The following is a 16,311-nucleotide window of genomic DNA, read 5'->3' as shown; positions in this document are numbered from 1 at the left end:
CTTAGTACCAGCCTTTTGATACTTTCGTTTCATGTTTTGTCGTTGTGGGTGCAATATTTGCTTTCAGCCTGCTTTTCATATCTGCTTTGTGTCAGTTCCTTTTCCGCTCACTCTGCAGTAAGATGAGGAAAAGCTCATTTTGGTTTCCGAGTTTAATGCTAAATATTTGTTTCAGCCTCTCAGGTTGTTCTTAAAGGCACTTGGCACTTTCATCGCATAAAAGGTCTTGTGAAATGAAAGCCCTGAGAAAATGTTGTCTTATAGGATCCTAATGAGTCATCACTAATGTATCACCTTCCAGTCAGGCAGAGCAATGGAGAGGAATGTTATATGGTTCATTTTTTGACATTTCTCTCCAAAGCAGCTATTTCCAGTTCTACAGGTGGATCATTTTACTAGAGCAATTTAGGGTAAGTACCTTTTTCCAAGGCACTATAGCCAGTGGTGGAATTTAAACCCGTGACCTTTAGAGTCAAAGGCAGCACCACTAACCACTCCCCTATCAGCTGTCCTCATCTGACAGGGCCTTCACTGCATAGCACAAATTTAACTCACCTCACTATACTACTTTATTATTATTATTATATCTCCAAACTTCATTTAAAAATCAACCATTTATTTCCTCACACAATGCCAAACATTTCTGGTAATACTACACACACACACTGTCTGAATCGCTTGTCCCGGTTGGGGTTGCGGGGAGCCGGGGCCAAACCCGCCAACACAGGCCGTAAGGCTGGAGACGGAGGGGACACACCCAGGATGGGACGCCAGTCCATCACAAGGCATCCCAAGCGGAAGTTGAACCCCAGACCCACGGGAGAACAGGACCCGGTCCAACCCACTGTTCCACCGCACCCCCCTATTTCTGGTAATACTAGCAATTATGATTTTTTTTTTCTCTCCCTCCCATTTTTACCAGCCACCTGTCCTATGTAGCATCATGTTGGTTGGAAGCCTATCTCAGAAGCATAGGACATGAAGTAGGGTACATCCTGCATGGGACATCAGTCCATGGCACAGCAATCGATCACACACATCACACACCGCAGGATATTTAGTTGCCAATCCACCTGAAACACATGTTTGGTCTGCGACCTGAGTATTTGGCAGAACACAGGGACAACATGCAAATCTGTCTCAGACTGAACCTCATTCAAACCCAATTCAAGTTCAACTTGTTTTTATTGTCATTCCTCTATATAGCTTATATATAGTGGAACGAAATGTCTTTTCTCCGGAGACCATGGGTGGGACCCGGCCTAACCCGCTGTGCCACCGCGCCCCCCTGTTATATCACGATGCACCCATTAATAGCAGTATTTTTGTAAATGGTAAAAGGGGCAGCAGGAAGAATTACATAAGTTCATGTAAAAAGTAGCATAAAATTAGTAGTTCCTTTGGAGAAAAGCATCAACTAACTGAAAAAAATGTAGTATTTCTGTTTGTATGAGAAGTAGGCTAATGGCAGTGCCCTTAGAATACACCAAGGTAACTCATGTACATTCCCCTCTGTAGCAGGTGTAACAAACCCCTGTAAAACCTGAAAGGAGTTCTCACCATTGTCATGGTAAAAGAGCTGTGAACCTCTCAGGAATGTTTAGTGATGAAGTCAAGCAAGAAATCACATGGGAACTTGCCCAAAAGATCTCAGTCTCTTGCTGTATGTTGTTATGCAGACAAAACTAACTAGAAACGCTGTTTTTGAGCACACGTTTGTTCATTCTCATACAATGCAGAAGAAGACAGTATTCTCCAAATGCTACGCTAACATAAGGGTAGTACAGCAGTAATACTACATCGCAGAAGTATAATCCATCCTACAAGTATTAATGTACTTATCCTTGGATGATGATGGTGATGATTTTTTAAAAATAATATTAACAATAATGTAACGACTGAGCAGTGTCATGTTCGAGATGGAAAAGATGTTTATTGTAAACAGTTGTAATAATGGGAATTGTGGGGAAAAATGTGAAATGCTGGCTGGGTTTTGGGGGTGGACATCAAGTGGAGAAGTCAGCACATATGCGTTCTGTGCGTCTACGCTCTGGTGGAAGTCAAATTCCCCATTGCTCTGTTAGATGAGCTGTCCCTTATTGTGCGTCGTGTGAGAGGACATGGCTTCGATCCCCACTCAGTCTGTGTGGAGTTTGCATGTCCTCCCCATGCCTGCATAGGTTTCCTCTGGGTGCTCTGGTTTCCTCCCACACTCCAAAGACATGCTGTTCAGGTACCCCCATAGTGCGTGAGTGACAGAGAGAGAGAGTGTGTGTTCCACTGATGTATGGATGAGTGACCCATTGTAAGTAGTGTATTTAGCAGTGTAAGTCACCTTAGTGAATAAGGTGTGTGGGCTCATAACTCTACAAGGAGTTCACTGGAAGTCGCTTTGGAGGAAAGCATCTGCTAAATATGTAAATTTAATGTAAATGTGTGAACAATAGACATCTAATAATAGGAGGAGACTTGAACATTTTTCTTGAGGGCAAGGACAACGCTAGAATTAAACATTTCAACAATTTATTAGCAGTTTTAGCCTAAATGACGGTTTTAGAAAATGCAACCCCATCAATCCAGGCATTAACTGGCACAACTTCTTGAGCTGGGTGCGTGTGCTTTACACCGAGGTAAGTAGCTGAGTCACCATCAATGGCTCCCTCGTGGATTGGGTACCCCAGCTGAGTAGGGTGAGGCAGGGCTGTCCGCTCTCCACACTCCTCTATGCTCTTTACATCGAGCCACTGGCAGCTGCAACGTTCCAGTCTGGTATTTCGTCTCGTCTCTGAGTTCCAGTCATACTCACAGAGTAGCGTTTCACTGTTCACCTTAGTTTGAACACAGTGTGTGTTTTCTTGTCCCGCGTTTCCTGTTTCACTTCCACCGAGTGCTTTACAGTCTGCACCGCACACTTCTAATATCACTCTGCATGTGGGGTCATTTTAATTTCCGTCCGCGTTCAGACATAATAGCAACGCCCGTCCGTGTCGGACTCCCGTCCGGGCACTACACTCCCATGGATTCAAATACCACTGCTATGCTGATGACACCCAGCTCTTCCTCTCCTTTCCACCTGGTGCGTCAGACATCTCGGCACACATTGCTGCCTGCCTCTCGAACATCTCTTCATGGATGTATGATCACCACCTCCAACTCAACCTCTCCAAAACAGCGATTCTTTACCTCCCAGCTGGCCTGTCCTCTTGTCACGATCTGTCGATAAAACTGGACAACTCACTCATTTACCCTACCTCCTTGGCTAAGAGTCTGGGAGTAATGATTGACGCGAGTCATTCTCTCAGCACATCGAAGCCACAACAAAATCCTGCAGATACATCCTGCATAATATTCGTAAGATCCGTCCCTATCTCACTACTGACTCTGCTCAACTACTTGTCCAGGCCATGGTGACTTCCCGTCTGGACTACTGCAACTCTCTCCTATGTGGCCTTCCTGCTACTGCCATCAAACCTCTGCAGCTTCTACAGAATGCTGCTGCACAAGTTGTGTTTGATTTGCCAAAGCGTTCTCATGTATCTCCTCTACTCATTTTTCTGCGCTGGCCTCCTATAGCTGCCCGACTCAAATTCAAAACCCTGGTTACTGTGTACAAATGCATCAATAGAACTGCTCCCAGCTATTTACAGGACTTAATCAACCACTACACCCCAGCCAGGTCCCTTCACTCGTCTACTTCTGCTCACTTGGTGGTCCCGCGCACGAAAGGTAAAGCTTGAAGGTTCTCGGTTCTGGGTCCGTTGTGGTGGAATGACCTTCCCCTGTCAATCAGAACTGCGGAAACTCTGTCTATATTCAAGAAGGGTCTGAAAACTCACCTTTTTCAGATCCACTTTGCCCAAGATCTCTCCAGCTCATTTACGGCATAACTGTTAACGCATTGAAACTCCATAAGCATCCCAGATACAACTTTTATTCAGCCACTACTCTGGCATTGTACTTGCTTATTTCTGTATCTTATAATATTTTTTAAAAAAATGGTGGGAAGGTATCAGAATTTGTCTATCCTGTGTTTTATGCAGGGGAGCGCAGTGGCACAGTGGGTTGGACCGGGTCCTGCTCTCCGGTGGGTCCGGGGTTCGAGTCCCGCTTGGGGAGCCTTGCGACAGACTGGCGTCCTGTCCTGGGTGTGTCCCCTCCCCCTCCAGCCTTATGCCCTGTGTTGCCAGGTTAGGCTCTGGCTCCCTGCAACCCTGAATGGGACAAGCGGTTCAGAAAGTGTGTGTGTTTTATGCACCTACTCGAACGATGAACCTCGGTGCAGCAAATGGTAGGTAACAAACAAGGTTTGCATGAGACTTTCATGTCTGCAGCTATGTCTCCTTCTCTTAATGTAATGCATAAATTGTACTTTTGCTGAGATGTATGTTGCTTTGGACAAAAGCGTCTCCTAAATGAATAAATGTAAACGTAAATGTAAGTTGTCAGTCAAAGTTGTCCTGTACAAGCACAAGCTGACCAGCCATCCACTCTGTAAACGACTCCAGTGCGGCGAGAGCGAAACTCTCGCGCATGCCTTTTGGGACTGTGGACAGGTACGGGGGATCTGGTGTTTGGTGACCCGTAGAAAGATTGCTCTGCAGATGGTTTTGACGTATGACAAAGTCTTGAGGGGGTGGAACCCCGGTGCTCAGAAGGCAGCAGCCGCCCGGACGTGGCTGGTGACCAGCGTAGCCAAGCAAATGCTTTGGAACGCAAGAACCCAGCTGGTCCAGACAGGGGTAGACTTGGGCATCCAGGGTGTGTATCATAAAATCTGGCCCCACCTAATGTTTAGGATGGAGAAAGATGTCACGCAATGGGGTTACTTAGAAGCCAAACAGAGGTGGAAGGGCCTCTTTTGGCTGTGACCCCACAGGTTTGTGGCAGATCCTCCATCCATGGTTAAGTAACACATGTCCTTTGGCACTTACAAAACACAGCAACCCCTATTTTTGGTGAATGTAAGTTTTGTGTTTTGAGGTGTGTTATGTGTTTTAGGTTAAATGTAGGGGTTTTTATATCTTTGACACATTTTATTTAATTGCACAATTTTTTTTATAATTTACAGCACATTGCACTTTCAAGTAGTCGCTTTTAAATGACTACGTGTGTGGTGTGTTTGTATTAATTAATTTATTTGTTGTCTTTGTTATTTATTTATTTATGGTTTAGTTTAGTGTAGTGTAGGTTAGTTTACTGTGTGGGTATTTATTAATTTTCTTAATTGTGCATATGTTTTTGTACCATTCACCTTATTTACTAAAATGTCAACAGGGGAGACCTGTTGTGAAAAGTTAAACACACAAAAATGGTAAGTATGGTGTGTAAGATAACATCCTGGGAACAGGCCAGGGAGACGCCCCTCTTGAGCAGTGCAGTTACCAGGCAAATTCCTTTTAATTATTTATGGTTTTAAGCCTTGGGGTATGCTTAGTGTTTTAAAGGTCCTGTCGTGCATTCTTTATATTATTTGGTCTTACTGATTTTCTTTTTTTTTTTGTTTTATTTTAGATTTTGCTATTGGCATGACAGTTTTTAGGATTTGTTATTGAATAAAGATTTAAATAGTCGGAAATGATGAATGGAGAAATTTGTACCTGTCGAGTTGGACAGCGTGGAATCAGACGGGCTGGTAAATCTATTCTGATCCGAAAAAAAAAAATGTCTTGAGGTGCAGGTCCTTGAGTAATGGAAACTGTTTGTACGTCCTTCTTCCCTCCATCCGAACCCAGAGCCCAGCGCTCTGCAGTATAATCTGAGTATTTAGTAAATGTATTTGTATGATTCACCTGTTCTACTGAAATCTCGAAAGGGGAGCCGTATAGAAAGGAAAAACACCCAAGAACGGTAGAAGGTGTAGGGCAAATAAATACCTGGGAACCAGCTGAGCCGGGAACCGCTCCTGTAGATTGCAGTACAGATTCTGGAATGGATAAGAATGTAACGAGCGTCCTTGCAGGGTTCGCCTAGACACTTAGGGCTCTAGAAAATAACAAACGATACTCGTCCAGGTTGGTTTCAAACACCTTCAAAGTTTCTATTGGATGCAACACGTGTGAAGATTACAAGATTGGCGGATGCACTCCGGTGCGCATGTACAAAGTCCCGCCTATGGCAAACCCCCAGGGGAGAAAAGACCCATAAATTATGGCATAATACACACATATGCACCACTAGTCTAGTGAACAGTCTCCTAATGTCATCACATCCAAAATTACATCTTTTACAGTAAGTTACGTATTTATGCTTTGTATCCTGGGGAGGGTGTCTTTTGCTGTTTTAAAGATCCTGCCCTGATGCAGCCTTCATATTATTGCTTTTTATTGATCGTATTTTATTGTTGATTTTTTTAGCATTTTCATTTTGCATGCCGCTTTTTTAGAGCTTGTTTGTTGAGTAAAGATTTCAAATGGCGGAAATGGTGAATGGATCAATTTTATGCGCTGAGCTGGACAGTGTGCGGTGCCAAACGACTGGTGTGCTGGTAATCTCTTTTGATCGGTAATAAATAAATAAATAAATACATACATGATACATATGGGGGCGCGGTAATGTCTCGTGCCGGTGTTCCATACATGCACGTTCGTGAAGAACGGTGTCCGTGCGACCCTATTCGAACCCAGAGCGCCGCGTCCTACAACACAATCAAAAATAGGGTCTGATTGTCCTGTGACATCTTTCCCTCGACGTACTTGAGCTCACTGTTTTGCAATACTCGGAAAAATAAATGCGATCGGGCCAGGTTGTATTTATCTGAATGTTAGTTTTTTTAAAATTCAATTTCCATCCATCGTCAACAACCACTTGTCCCCAGCGGGGTCGCGCCGAGCCGGAGCCTGACCCAGCAACACAAGCTCAGGGCGCAGGGCCGAGGGGACACATCCAGGACAGGACACCAGTCTATGATCGCAAGGCGCCTCAAGCAGGGACTGAACCCCACACTCACCGTATCACCACTGCTCCGTTGCATGACTGTTTTTTTTAAGATATTAAGAGAATGGACCCGACAAACCACAACTGTTCCAGAGATCCCGCTTACACAAGCATTATTTTTCAGAGCCGTGGGCTTTATTAAATTTAAATACCGTAACGGCGCTGAGGCGAGTTGTACCAGCGTCGTGTAAATAGTCGATTGGTGTTCGTGTGTACATAGTTGTGTGCGTCTTGTATTGATTGGTTGTCGTTTTATTTATGCTCAGTGTTCGACTGTGGGATTCTGGGGAGTTCCGGGGGTAACCCCTTAACCATGGGTCAGAGCAGGGAGGCTGGGGGTGGTGAGCCAGGGGGATTCTCCCCTCTTTCGTACCACTTGTACTGTGTGAAGACCGCTGGCGAACGATATGTACGCGCCTAGTAAAGAACACGTTCGTTTTATCCTGAACCGGTTTCTAGTAGTTTCACGGGAGGATACTACAAAACATTAAATAAATTTGTGTTGGCTGTAGTTGTGGTTCTGTTTTTTAACGTTATTTTTTCTTAACGGTTTTTTTTTTTTTTTTTTTTTTTTTAACTAACTTCCTCAAGAATCCTTTCGAGGTATTTTCACTGGCGCTGCGGGGCAGGATATACAGAACCATACTATTTAAGGCTGTCAAATTGCACCTCCAGGTACACTGTAGCTCGACGTACCTCGATTAAGGTACGTACCTTGAACCGGTATAGTAGCGATGTCACGCCCACGCGCTCGAGCCAAACGACCGCGGCAGCTGCCCCGAACCCCAGCCCCACCACACACAGTGAGCGGGCACCGGCTGAACCCGCCGCGCGACCACGCTCCCGTTTATTCAATTTATTTTTTATTATTATTTATTCTTTATTATAGCGTCGGAATCCAGCTGGTCAATAAAGCAGAGGGAGCGTCGTTAGTCTCTTAGGCTAGAATACAAGGTGCGTGTTAACCAGTTATTCCGGAGTTTCTCTGGATTTGCCGGGTCGAGAGCCAACTTGTGATTGGTTAGAAAGCAGGAGCTTCTTTGACCAATCAGAGAGCGCTAAAGGTTCGGTCGTGACGATGTCGAAAAAAAGTGTTTCCTTGGTGGGACGGGGAGAGGAGCAGCGTAGCGCGGCGCGGCGAGGCGAGAGCGGTATAAAAATGGAAATGCGGCACACGCGACTCTATGACATCGAAATAGTGTTGCTGAAATTGACAGAAGATTTTTTTAAACATCGTACAAGAGATGTATTGGTCCTAATTATACCGTAATTATAATTTAAGGTTCTGCCATTTGCTGGCTGGATTTTTTGGCAGCTAATAAGTTACGTTTCGACGCAACAGGAGGTAGGATATATATTCTAGCTCGCTTGTTTTATTCGTTTTCTAAAGAAGATAAAATATAAGAAAAGGAAATTAACACCACAGCTAGAACTGCAGAGTTTTGCTCTTCGAAGTCGTGCGTGGTGTCGCACGTTGATTGTGTTCCTCGGCGCTCGCCTGTCAGTTACACACACTGTGCTTCTAGAAACTGTTATAATTATCATTAATTAAGCACGGATGTCAAACAGAAACATTGTGTCAATGCAAATAAAGTAATTATGTAATCTTTAGTGTAGTTGTTAAAGTGTAAGAATAATGTGTTTGGCTGAGTCTTTTCTCCAAAGGTAACTTACAGTGTGGAGATGCCTACAATTTTTTACTCATTTATATACCAGGGTAATTTTTAGGGGAGTAATTCAGGGTAGGCACCATGCTCAGGGTTACTACAGTAGGACATGGGATTCAAACCTGCAACGTCTCAAGTCCAAAGGATGAAGCTCTAATCACTCCACGCCGCTCTACTCCTTCCCTACGTAGGAGAGGACATGCGTGATGGTTCGAAAGATCTCAGATTGGTCTTCCAACATAGTGTATCCCACGCAGCTTGGAGTGGACAAATACCATAAGTTAATGTATTTACACTTTGTATCAGTCAGAAATATTTGTAGTTGAAGAAGCTCTGTTATAGAATGCACCACACCCAGCAAAACCAAAAGCATCTTGTTCGCAGCCAGCAGGATTCTGCCAGTCTGAGTCATCATCTCACTGCTGCTGTACCCAGGGTTGGTTCTAAATATCTTCATTATCTTGTATTGTGCCAACCCTTTTCTTGAAGGTCACCCACGGTTCCAGATGATTCGTCGTGCTGTATTAATCCACAGTAAGTATTTTGCTAGGGAGTACTACAGCTGGAGAGGGATTTGAACCTTGAGGACAGTAAGATGACAGTCTAGTTGAGGACAGTACCTGCTGGGTTCCATATGTTAATGTTACATTTGTAAGTGTTCTAACAGGGACAGCTGGTAGTGTAGTGGTTAGAGCTGTACGGTCGCAGGTTCAATTCCCACCTCTGGCTGTCGTACCCCTGAGCAAGGTATTTACCCTAAATTGCTCCAGTAAAATTACACAGTTGTATAAATGGGTAAATAATTGTAGGGATATTAACATGGTAAGTTGCGTTGTTACATTTATTTGCATCAGCTAAATGAATAAATGTAACATTCAAGTTAATTTTTGCAGTGTCTGTGACAATGAACGGCTTAAAGCCAGTTTTATCTGCTACTGAGAAATTCCTGCAAGGCCAAGTTGTTTCTATGTCAGTCACATTAATGGCATATTGTACTGATTTGACATGTGAAACCAATGTGTGTGAAACTACTGTACAAAGAAATTACTTTTTAAAACTGCGTGCAAAATTATGCAAAATGGACATGAACATATATTTGAGTTTGTATGAACTCTGACTTTTAAGCAGAAATAAAGAACTTTTTTTAACTGTTGTAATCAAGGTTTTCTTTTGGTACTCAGATTTATATTACATTCATTCATTTGGCTGACACTTTTCTTTTTTCCTCAAAGCCAGTTACAGTTATTTACCCAGTTATACAGCTGGGTAATTTTACCAAACAACCAACATCTGGAGCCGCTTGTCCTGAGTGGGGTCGCGGCGAGCCGGAACCTAACCTGGCAACACACGGCGCAAGGCCGAGGGGGAAGAGGACACACTTTGGATAGGACGCCAGTCCGCCGCAAGGCACAAACCCCAGATCTCCCTCCCCTTGGGTAATTTTAGTGGAGCAATTTAGCATAAATACCTTGTTCAACAGAACTACAGCTGGAGGTGGGATTCCAGCCTGCAACCCTTGGATCCGAAGGCAACAGCTCTAACCCCTACGCTACTAACTGTCCCTGTTTTCCTCCTGGGGACATTTTCTGACGGGGAATGCTGAGGATTTCTCATTTTATGTTGTGCTTTGTTACCACATTTAGCGCATTAGCGCATTTTTTTCATACTCTCATATAACTAGAACTCAACCTAATGTAACCTCATGCCTGCTGTAAACAGGTATGGAAGGAAATCATGTCAATTTTAATCAGATTTGATAGTGGTTGAAATTTTAACCATTTGACACAAATGTGTTGCCACATATTTATAATGAATTTTGAAGCATTAATTGCATAACGGGGGGGTGCGGTGGCGCAGTGGGTTGGACCACAGTCCTGCTGTCCGGTGGGTCTGGGGTTCGAGTCCCGCTTGGGGTACCTTGCGACGGACTGGCGTCCCGTCCTGGGTGTGTCCCCTCCCCCTCCGGCCTTATGCCCTGTGTTGCCGGGTAGGCTCCGGTTCCCCGTGACCCCATATGGGACAAGCGGCTCTGAAGATGTGTGTGTGTGTAATTGCATAACAATCAAAATTTTGTTAGCTGTGCGCTGCAAATTTACCAAGCTGTTTGATGTAAAGACCCTTTTCGTATTTTGATGATAATGACAGAAATTCAACAAAATTATTAACATTTCTTACAAGATTTTTGTTAAGAGTTAAGAATTAGTGAGATATTTGCTCATTCATTGCAAACAACTGCTCTCCTAATGCAGGGTTGTGGTGGTTTAGGGCTTATCCTGAAGCATATGCCATGAGGCAAGGTACACCCTGGTCAGGTCTCTGGTCTATCACAGACAAATCACACACATTCATGCAGTCGCTATGGCAATTTAGTGCCAATAATTTGCATGAAATAGATCTTTGGACCCTTTGATGTGAACACCGGGTGAATATGTAAACCTCACGCACTGAGCAAGATTCAAACCTACACTCAAATATACAGCCAGGAGCTGTGAGCTATCTGAGATATCTCTGTGGCACTGTGTAACCCCGTAGGTTTTTATTGAATTGGAATTGTTTCTGAGAAGGCGGCATCGATTAATTTTGTGAACTCTGGAGTGACGCTTCTGAAATAAAAACAGGGCTATAAACTATTGATGCCATATTTTTTTCAGATTACATTCTGAGCATGTATCAGGTTCTGCAGTATTGTGAGAACATATAGATCCATATCTGTAGCAGTCCATCCATCGCCAACAACCGCTTGTCGAGAGGAGGGTCGCGGCAAGCAGGAGCCTACCCGGCAGCACAAGGAATAAGGCCAAAGGGGAAGGGGACGCACCCAGGACGAGACGCCAGTCCGCCGCAAGGCACCCCAAGCAGAACTCGAGCACCAGACCCACCACACAGCAGGCACCGGCTGAACCTGCTGCACCGTATTAGTAGCAGCAGCAATCCTTATTAGAGCTGACTTATTCTAGTTGATGTACTAGTAATTCCTGTTGAGCATGACCTGTTGTTTTGCCAGTGTCGAAAGTGAAGTATCCTGTTTTCTCCTGGTGGCAACTGAGGGTTAGGGTTAGCCAGTACATACCAGCCAATGTATGAAGGCCTGAGTACAAGACACTGCCGTTTTTTTTTCTTAAAAAGTGCTTCCATCTTCACATCTAAAGTAAAAGGTGAATTTGGGTGCACCATAATAATTAACATTTTGTTGTCTTTAATAGCTAAAGGCCATAGATGGGAGTATTTATAAATCTTCAGCGCAAAGAAAACGGACCTTTTCACGAGGGCTGCTGAGGGTTTTAAACAGCATTATTATAGTGCGGTCAGCAGTCTGTGTTACTTACCGGGAGTTACTGGTGGACAGTGGTGAAGGTCGCATTGCTCGTCCAAATGGCACTAAGCCCTCCCACAAGGCACCAGCTGATTCACAGAGTGAAAAGAAGGCTGCGCTTATTGGGGGGAAGAACCTGAAAAGCGAGACATCTTCATTAAACATGAAAAGTGATCCCTTTTCAAGTACAACATCTCTTCCATTATGCTGTAACTACCATATCAAAACATTGTTAGGGCGGTTGCTCTGCGGGCTGGCATGAGCTATTGTAACTCAAGATTACGTTTCTTTATCGCAGGGCAAGTTAATGTGAATAACAAAACAATCTTAAAACCCTCCATACATATGGTTTGAATGAAAAATGAGTCTGGCGTGCTTCCGTTGACCATCTGTCTAATTTATCTAATTTATTTGCACAAGTGTGACCAATTTGTTTATTACAGTGGACATGCTTTTTGACATCTTTTGCTGGTGTTTTTATTTTTTCTTTTGTCCCAGTGTGCAGACCTTTTTGTGTTTTCGTACGTCTTTTTTAGACGTGTATATGAGCTAACGCAGTTTCTTCGACACACAGTTTAAGGATGAATACTTCTTTGCCGTCTTCGTTGATAATTATAATTTCTAGTTTAGGTATTTAGTGTTGAGCGTAATCATAACTGAAATTTTGCATAAAAATATATGTATAAGCAAAAATGTTTTCGTGTTAATTTTATCACCATGATATGACAAGGCTCAAACATCCTCTTCTTTACATAACCTGGAAAAGAATCTTTTGGTCCTTTCAGTTCTGGATTACAGATATTTTTTACTTAGATTTTGAGAGAACCATCATGTCTAGACATTTTAGTGGTAGTTATTGTTGAAATTTATTTCTTAGCATTTCAGAAATCAGTTCAGTGCTGCATTAACATTTTGGATAAGGAGTATTATTTTACATTTACATTTACATTTATTCATTTAGCAGACGCTGTTCTCCAAAGTGACGTACATCTCAGCAAAAATACAATTTGTGCATTACATTAAGAGAGAGACACATAGCTGCAGACGTGATTCTTAAGTAAACCTAGTTTGTTACTTTCCACTTGATGCACCGATGTTCATCACTTGAGTAGGTGCATGTATTTTGCATAATAATATAATGTATTTAACTCTGTAAACTGGGATATAAATTATGAAAACCATTTTGAAACAGCCGTTCAGCTGAGCCGACCCACCTGACAGCAACTATGTTTAGATGTAGTCATTTAGCTGGCACTTTTCTCCAAAGCAACTTGTAATGTTAATTCAACTACAGTTACAGTATTTACCGATTTATAGATCTGGGTAATTTTACTGCAGCTACATAGGTTAAGTACCTCACTCAAGGGTGTTACTGTTTGTTGCTGGATTTAAACCCGTGACTTTTGGGTTCAAAGACAGCAGCTTGAACCACTACGTTACCGGCTGCATAAAACTGAGCAGTTGTTTTCATTGGAGAAATTCAGGCAGGTACCTTGATCGCGTGTATGACATCATAAGGTGGGATTCTGTCTTAAGTCCTATGATGCCAACGTGGCGGCTCTAACCACCATGCTACTTCCTGCCCCACTACACCAAAATGTATGTGGCAACATGGGGCAAAATGTTTGATAAAAGTAAGCAAACTGCTCTTTAATAGATTCTTTCATGTATTGTTTTTTCCTACAGGAAGCAGTAAAACCAATAACAAAGACGGTTTGCACATCGCTGCTGAAAACACGATGCTACAGTCGCTGCTCCGTTGTATCAAACTGAAGAGGACAGTGCTGTTGCTGATCTTCATTATCACCGTGCTTTTAACAGTTAATTTCCAGTTTGTCTCAAAGCTAGACTACAGCATCCTGGAGATAAAACATCCAGAAATTGACGAGTCATGCAACTGTACGAAGATCCTGAAGCAAGACAGAGAAGAGATGGAGCGTTCAAAGCTACAAGCCATGACAAAGAGCTTCCGGAATGAGACGCAGATAACTGAGAAGCAGTATATTGAGTGGACTAGCAACTGTGAGAAGTTCAAAATAACGCGCAAGTATCTCACCTTTCCTTTGAGTTCCGAGGAAGAAGAATTTCCCCTTGCATACTCCATAGTGATTCACCACAAGATCCAAAATTTCGAAAGACTGCTTAGGGCCATTTATGCACCTCAGAATTTTTACTGCATCCACGTGGACAACAAATCCGCACCATTATTCCAGGCGGCTGTAGCTGGAATTGTCTCCTGCTTCGACAACGTTGTGATTTCCAGCAAACTGGAGAATGTAGTGTATGCCAGCTGGAGCAGGGTCCAAGCTGACATCAACTGCATGAGAGACCTCTATAACATGAGCCCTCGTTGGAAGTACTTCATCAACCTCTGCGGCCAAGACTTTCCAATAAAAACCAACCTGGAAATAGTGCGAAAACTTAAAAACCTTAATGGGAAGAACAATCTGGAGACGGAAAAAATGCCTGCGGCCAAGGAGATTCGGTGGAAAAAACGGTTTAAGATTGTCAAGAATGCTATAGTGAAAACAAATATTAACAAAACTCCTCCACCAATAAAAACTCCTGTATATTCAGGGGGAGCTTACATCCTAGTGCTCAGGAAGTTTGTGCAATATGTGCTCACAGATCCCACGGTCCAGCAGTTTATTGAGTGGTCAAAAGACACCTACAGTCCAGATGAGTTCCTCTGGGCAACATTACAAAGGCAGTCCAAAGCTCCTGGTTCCATCCCCAAAAGCTATAGGTATGATGTAACTGATGTGAACTCCATTTCCAGACTTGTGAAATGGGTGCAGTTTGAAGGGCAGGAGTCAGATGGGGCAATGTACCCTCCTTGTGATGGGCAGCACATCCGGGCTGTGTGTGTCTATGGCGTCGGTGACTTGAGTTGGATGTTGCAGCAACCCCAGCTGTTTGCCAATAAGTTTGACTCAGACATGGATTATTTTGCAGTGTACTGTTTAGAACAACACTTGCGACACAAGGCCCTGACGGCACTAGACTAGGTCACATTGCATTGAGTCACTGTTGACCCAAGCTGCTTCTACCTTTGCCTTGTTTACAGTTATTTCAACTCAGGATACACTGTAATGCAGATGATAGACATTTAAAACCATGACGTGAATACATGACACGTGTCGACATGAACGATATTATTGTATTATTGTATTAATATATGATAATAACAGGGGGGCGCAGTGGGTTGGACCACAGTCCTGCTCTCCAGTGGGTCTGGGGTTCGAATCCCGCTTGGGGTGCCTTGCGGCGGACTGGCGTCCCATCCTGGGTGTGTCCCCTCCCCCTCCGGCCTTACGCCCTGTGTTACCGGGTTAGGCTCCGGTTCCCCGCGACCCCGTATGGGACAAGCGGTTCTGAAAATGTGTGTGTGTGTGTGTATATGATAATATTAATTTTTTTTTTTAAACACTGTTTTTTAATGCAGGATACATAACCACTGAAACTTGATTAATTTTCAAGTTTGTGTGTACACAATACATATGTACTTAAATATTTTTTTAATGATGTTGGCCTAATAACATGAGCAAAGCTTCTAAAGCAAAGCTTTGAAACGGTTGCCACGCCTACCTCTGTCCTATAGCCTTACTCTCATCGTTAACCTTTCCATCTTCTCCTGACCTTCATCTTCATCCCCTAACTTGTAAGATCATTGAGGAGAGAAAATGTTATAAATGTACTCCGTGTCTATTCATGTTTACATTGTTTTACTGTTTGGTGTTTCTTTTCAGTAAAAGTGTTCTGCCAGATACTGGCTAAAGTGCACTGGTATTGTTGAATTGTTTGAGTGTAAAACAGCTCCCCGATGACAAACCTCACATTCACGGGTGGACAGAAGCGCCGAGTCGGACAAAAGCAAAGGAGGAGGAATTTGTGTGTACGTTAACAATATATGGTGCCAGCAAAACACTGTAAAAGATATGATATGCAGTGGAAATGTTGACATTCTTAGTGGGACATTAATGCCCTTTCATTTTCTCTTTTTATGAAAAGAGAATTTTCATTATCGCTGATTGTGTGTACGAACAACAATAAAAAACACCCGGCCACAGTGCTGGGAGACTTAAATCAGTGCAAGCTGGGCAGTGGGCTCCACAAGTATGTGAGTAATCAGAGAAGGTTTTGGAGAAGTGTTTCATCCATATAGAATGGGCCTTTGAATCTAGAATCTGACCACCTGTTACTAAGTGTGATCGCAACGTGGTACATGTAATCCCAACATAGAGGACAAAACTAAAAAGCAGCAAACCAGAGGAGAAAGAGGCCGGGGTTTGGACATGGGAAGTTAGGAAGGGCGTGAATCTGAGGAGGCAGGGTTTTAACAAAAGGAAGCGCGAGGGGAGCCGAGGGAGGCGAAACAGGGACACGGGAAATGCCTGG

The 16,311-nt window shown here is 43.4% G+C and overlaps 1 protein-coding gene across 2 annotated transcripts; it reads left to right on the top strand.

Moving 5' to 3' along the window:
* The first annotated feature begins 6,171 nt into the window (after positions 1-6,171).
* Positions 6,172-15,131, top strand: LOC108938500 (glucosaminyl (N-acetyl) transferase 1). Of its 2 annotated transcripts, none has more exons than XM_029259585.1 (2): positions 6,172-6,228; positions 13,600-15,131. In XM_029259585.1, exon 2 carries the CDS (start codon positions 13,653-13,655, stop codon positions 14,919-14,921), a length of 1,269 nt encoding a protein of 422 aa, XP_029115418.1. In that variant the 5' UTR covers positions 6,172-6,228; positions 13,600-13,652; the 3' UTR covers positions 14,922-15,131. The 2 variants fall into 2 exon arrangements, with proteins under 2 accessions (XP_029115418.1, XP_018614594.1); XM_018759078.1 differs by lacking the exon at positions 6,172-6,228 and adding an exon at positions 8,994-9,036.
* Positions 15,132-16,311: the final 1,180 nt, after the last annotated feature.

Source organism: Scleropages formosus, chromosome 17 (assembly GCF_900964775.1).
Source record: "Scleropages formosus chromosome 17, fSclFor1.1, whole genome shotgun sequence".
Lineage (NCBI taxonomy): Eukaryota > Metazoa > Chordata > Actinopteri > Osteoglossiformes > Osteoglossidae > Scleropages > Scleropages formosus.
The sequence above is the reverse complement of the archived record's forward strand: the minus strand, read 5'-3'. Positions and strand labels throughout refer to the sequence as shown.

Bases quoted from the DNA above. Each gene is read 5' to 3' on its own strand.
- LOC108938500 (XM_029259585.1), top strand. From the start codon at position 13,653: ATGCTACAGTCGCTGCTCCGTTGTATCAAACTGAAGAGGACAGTGCTG.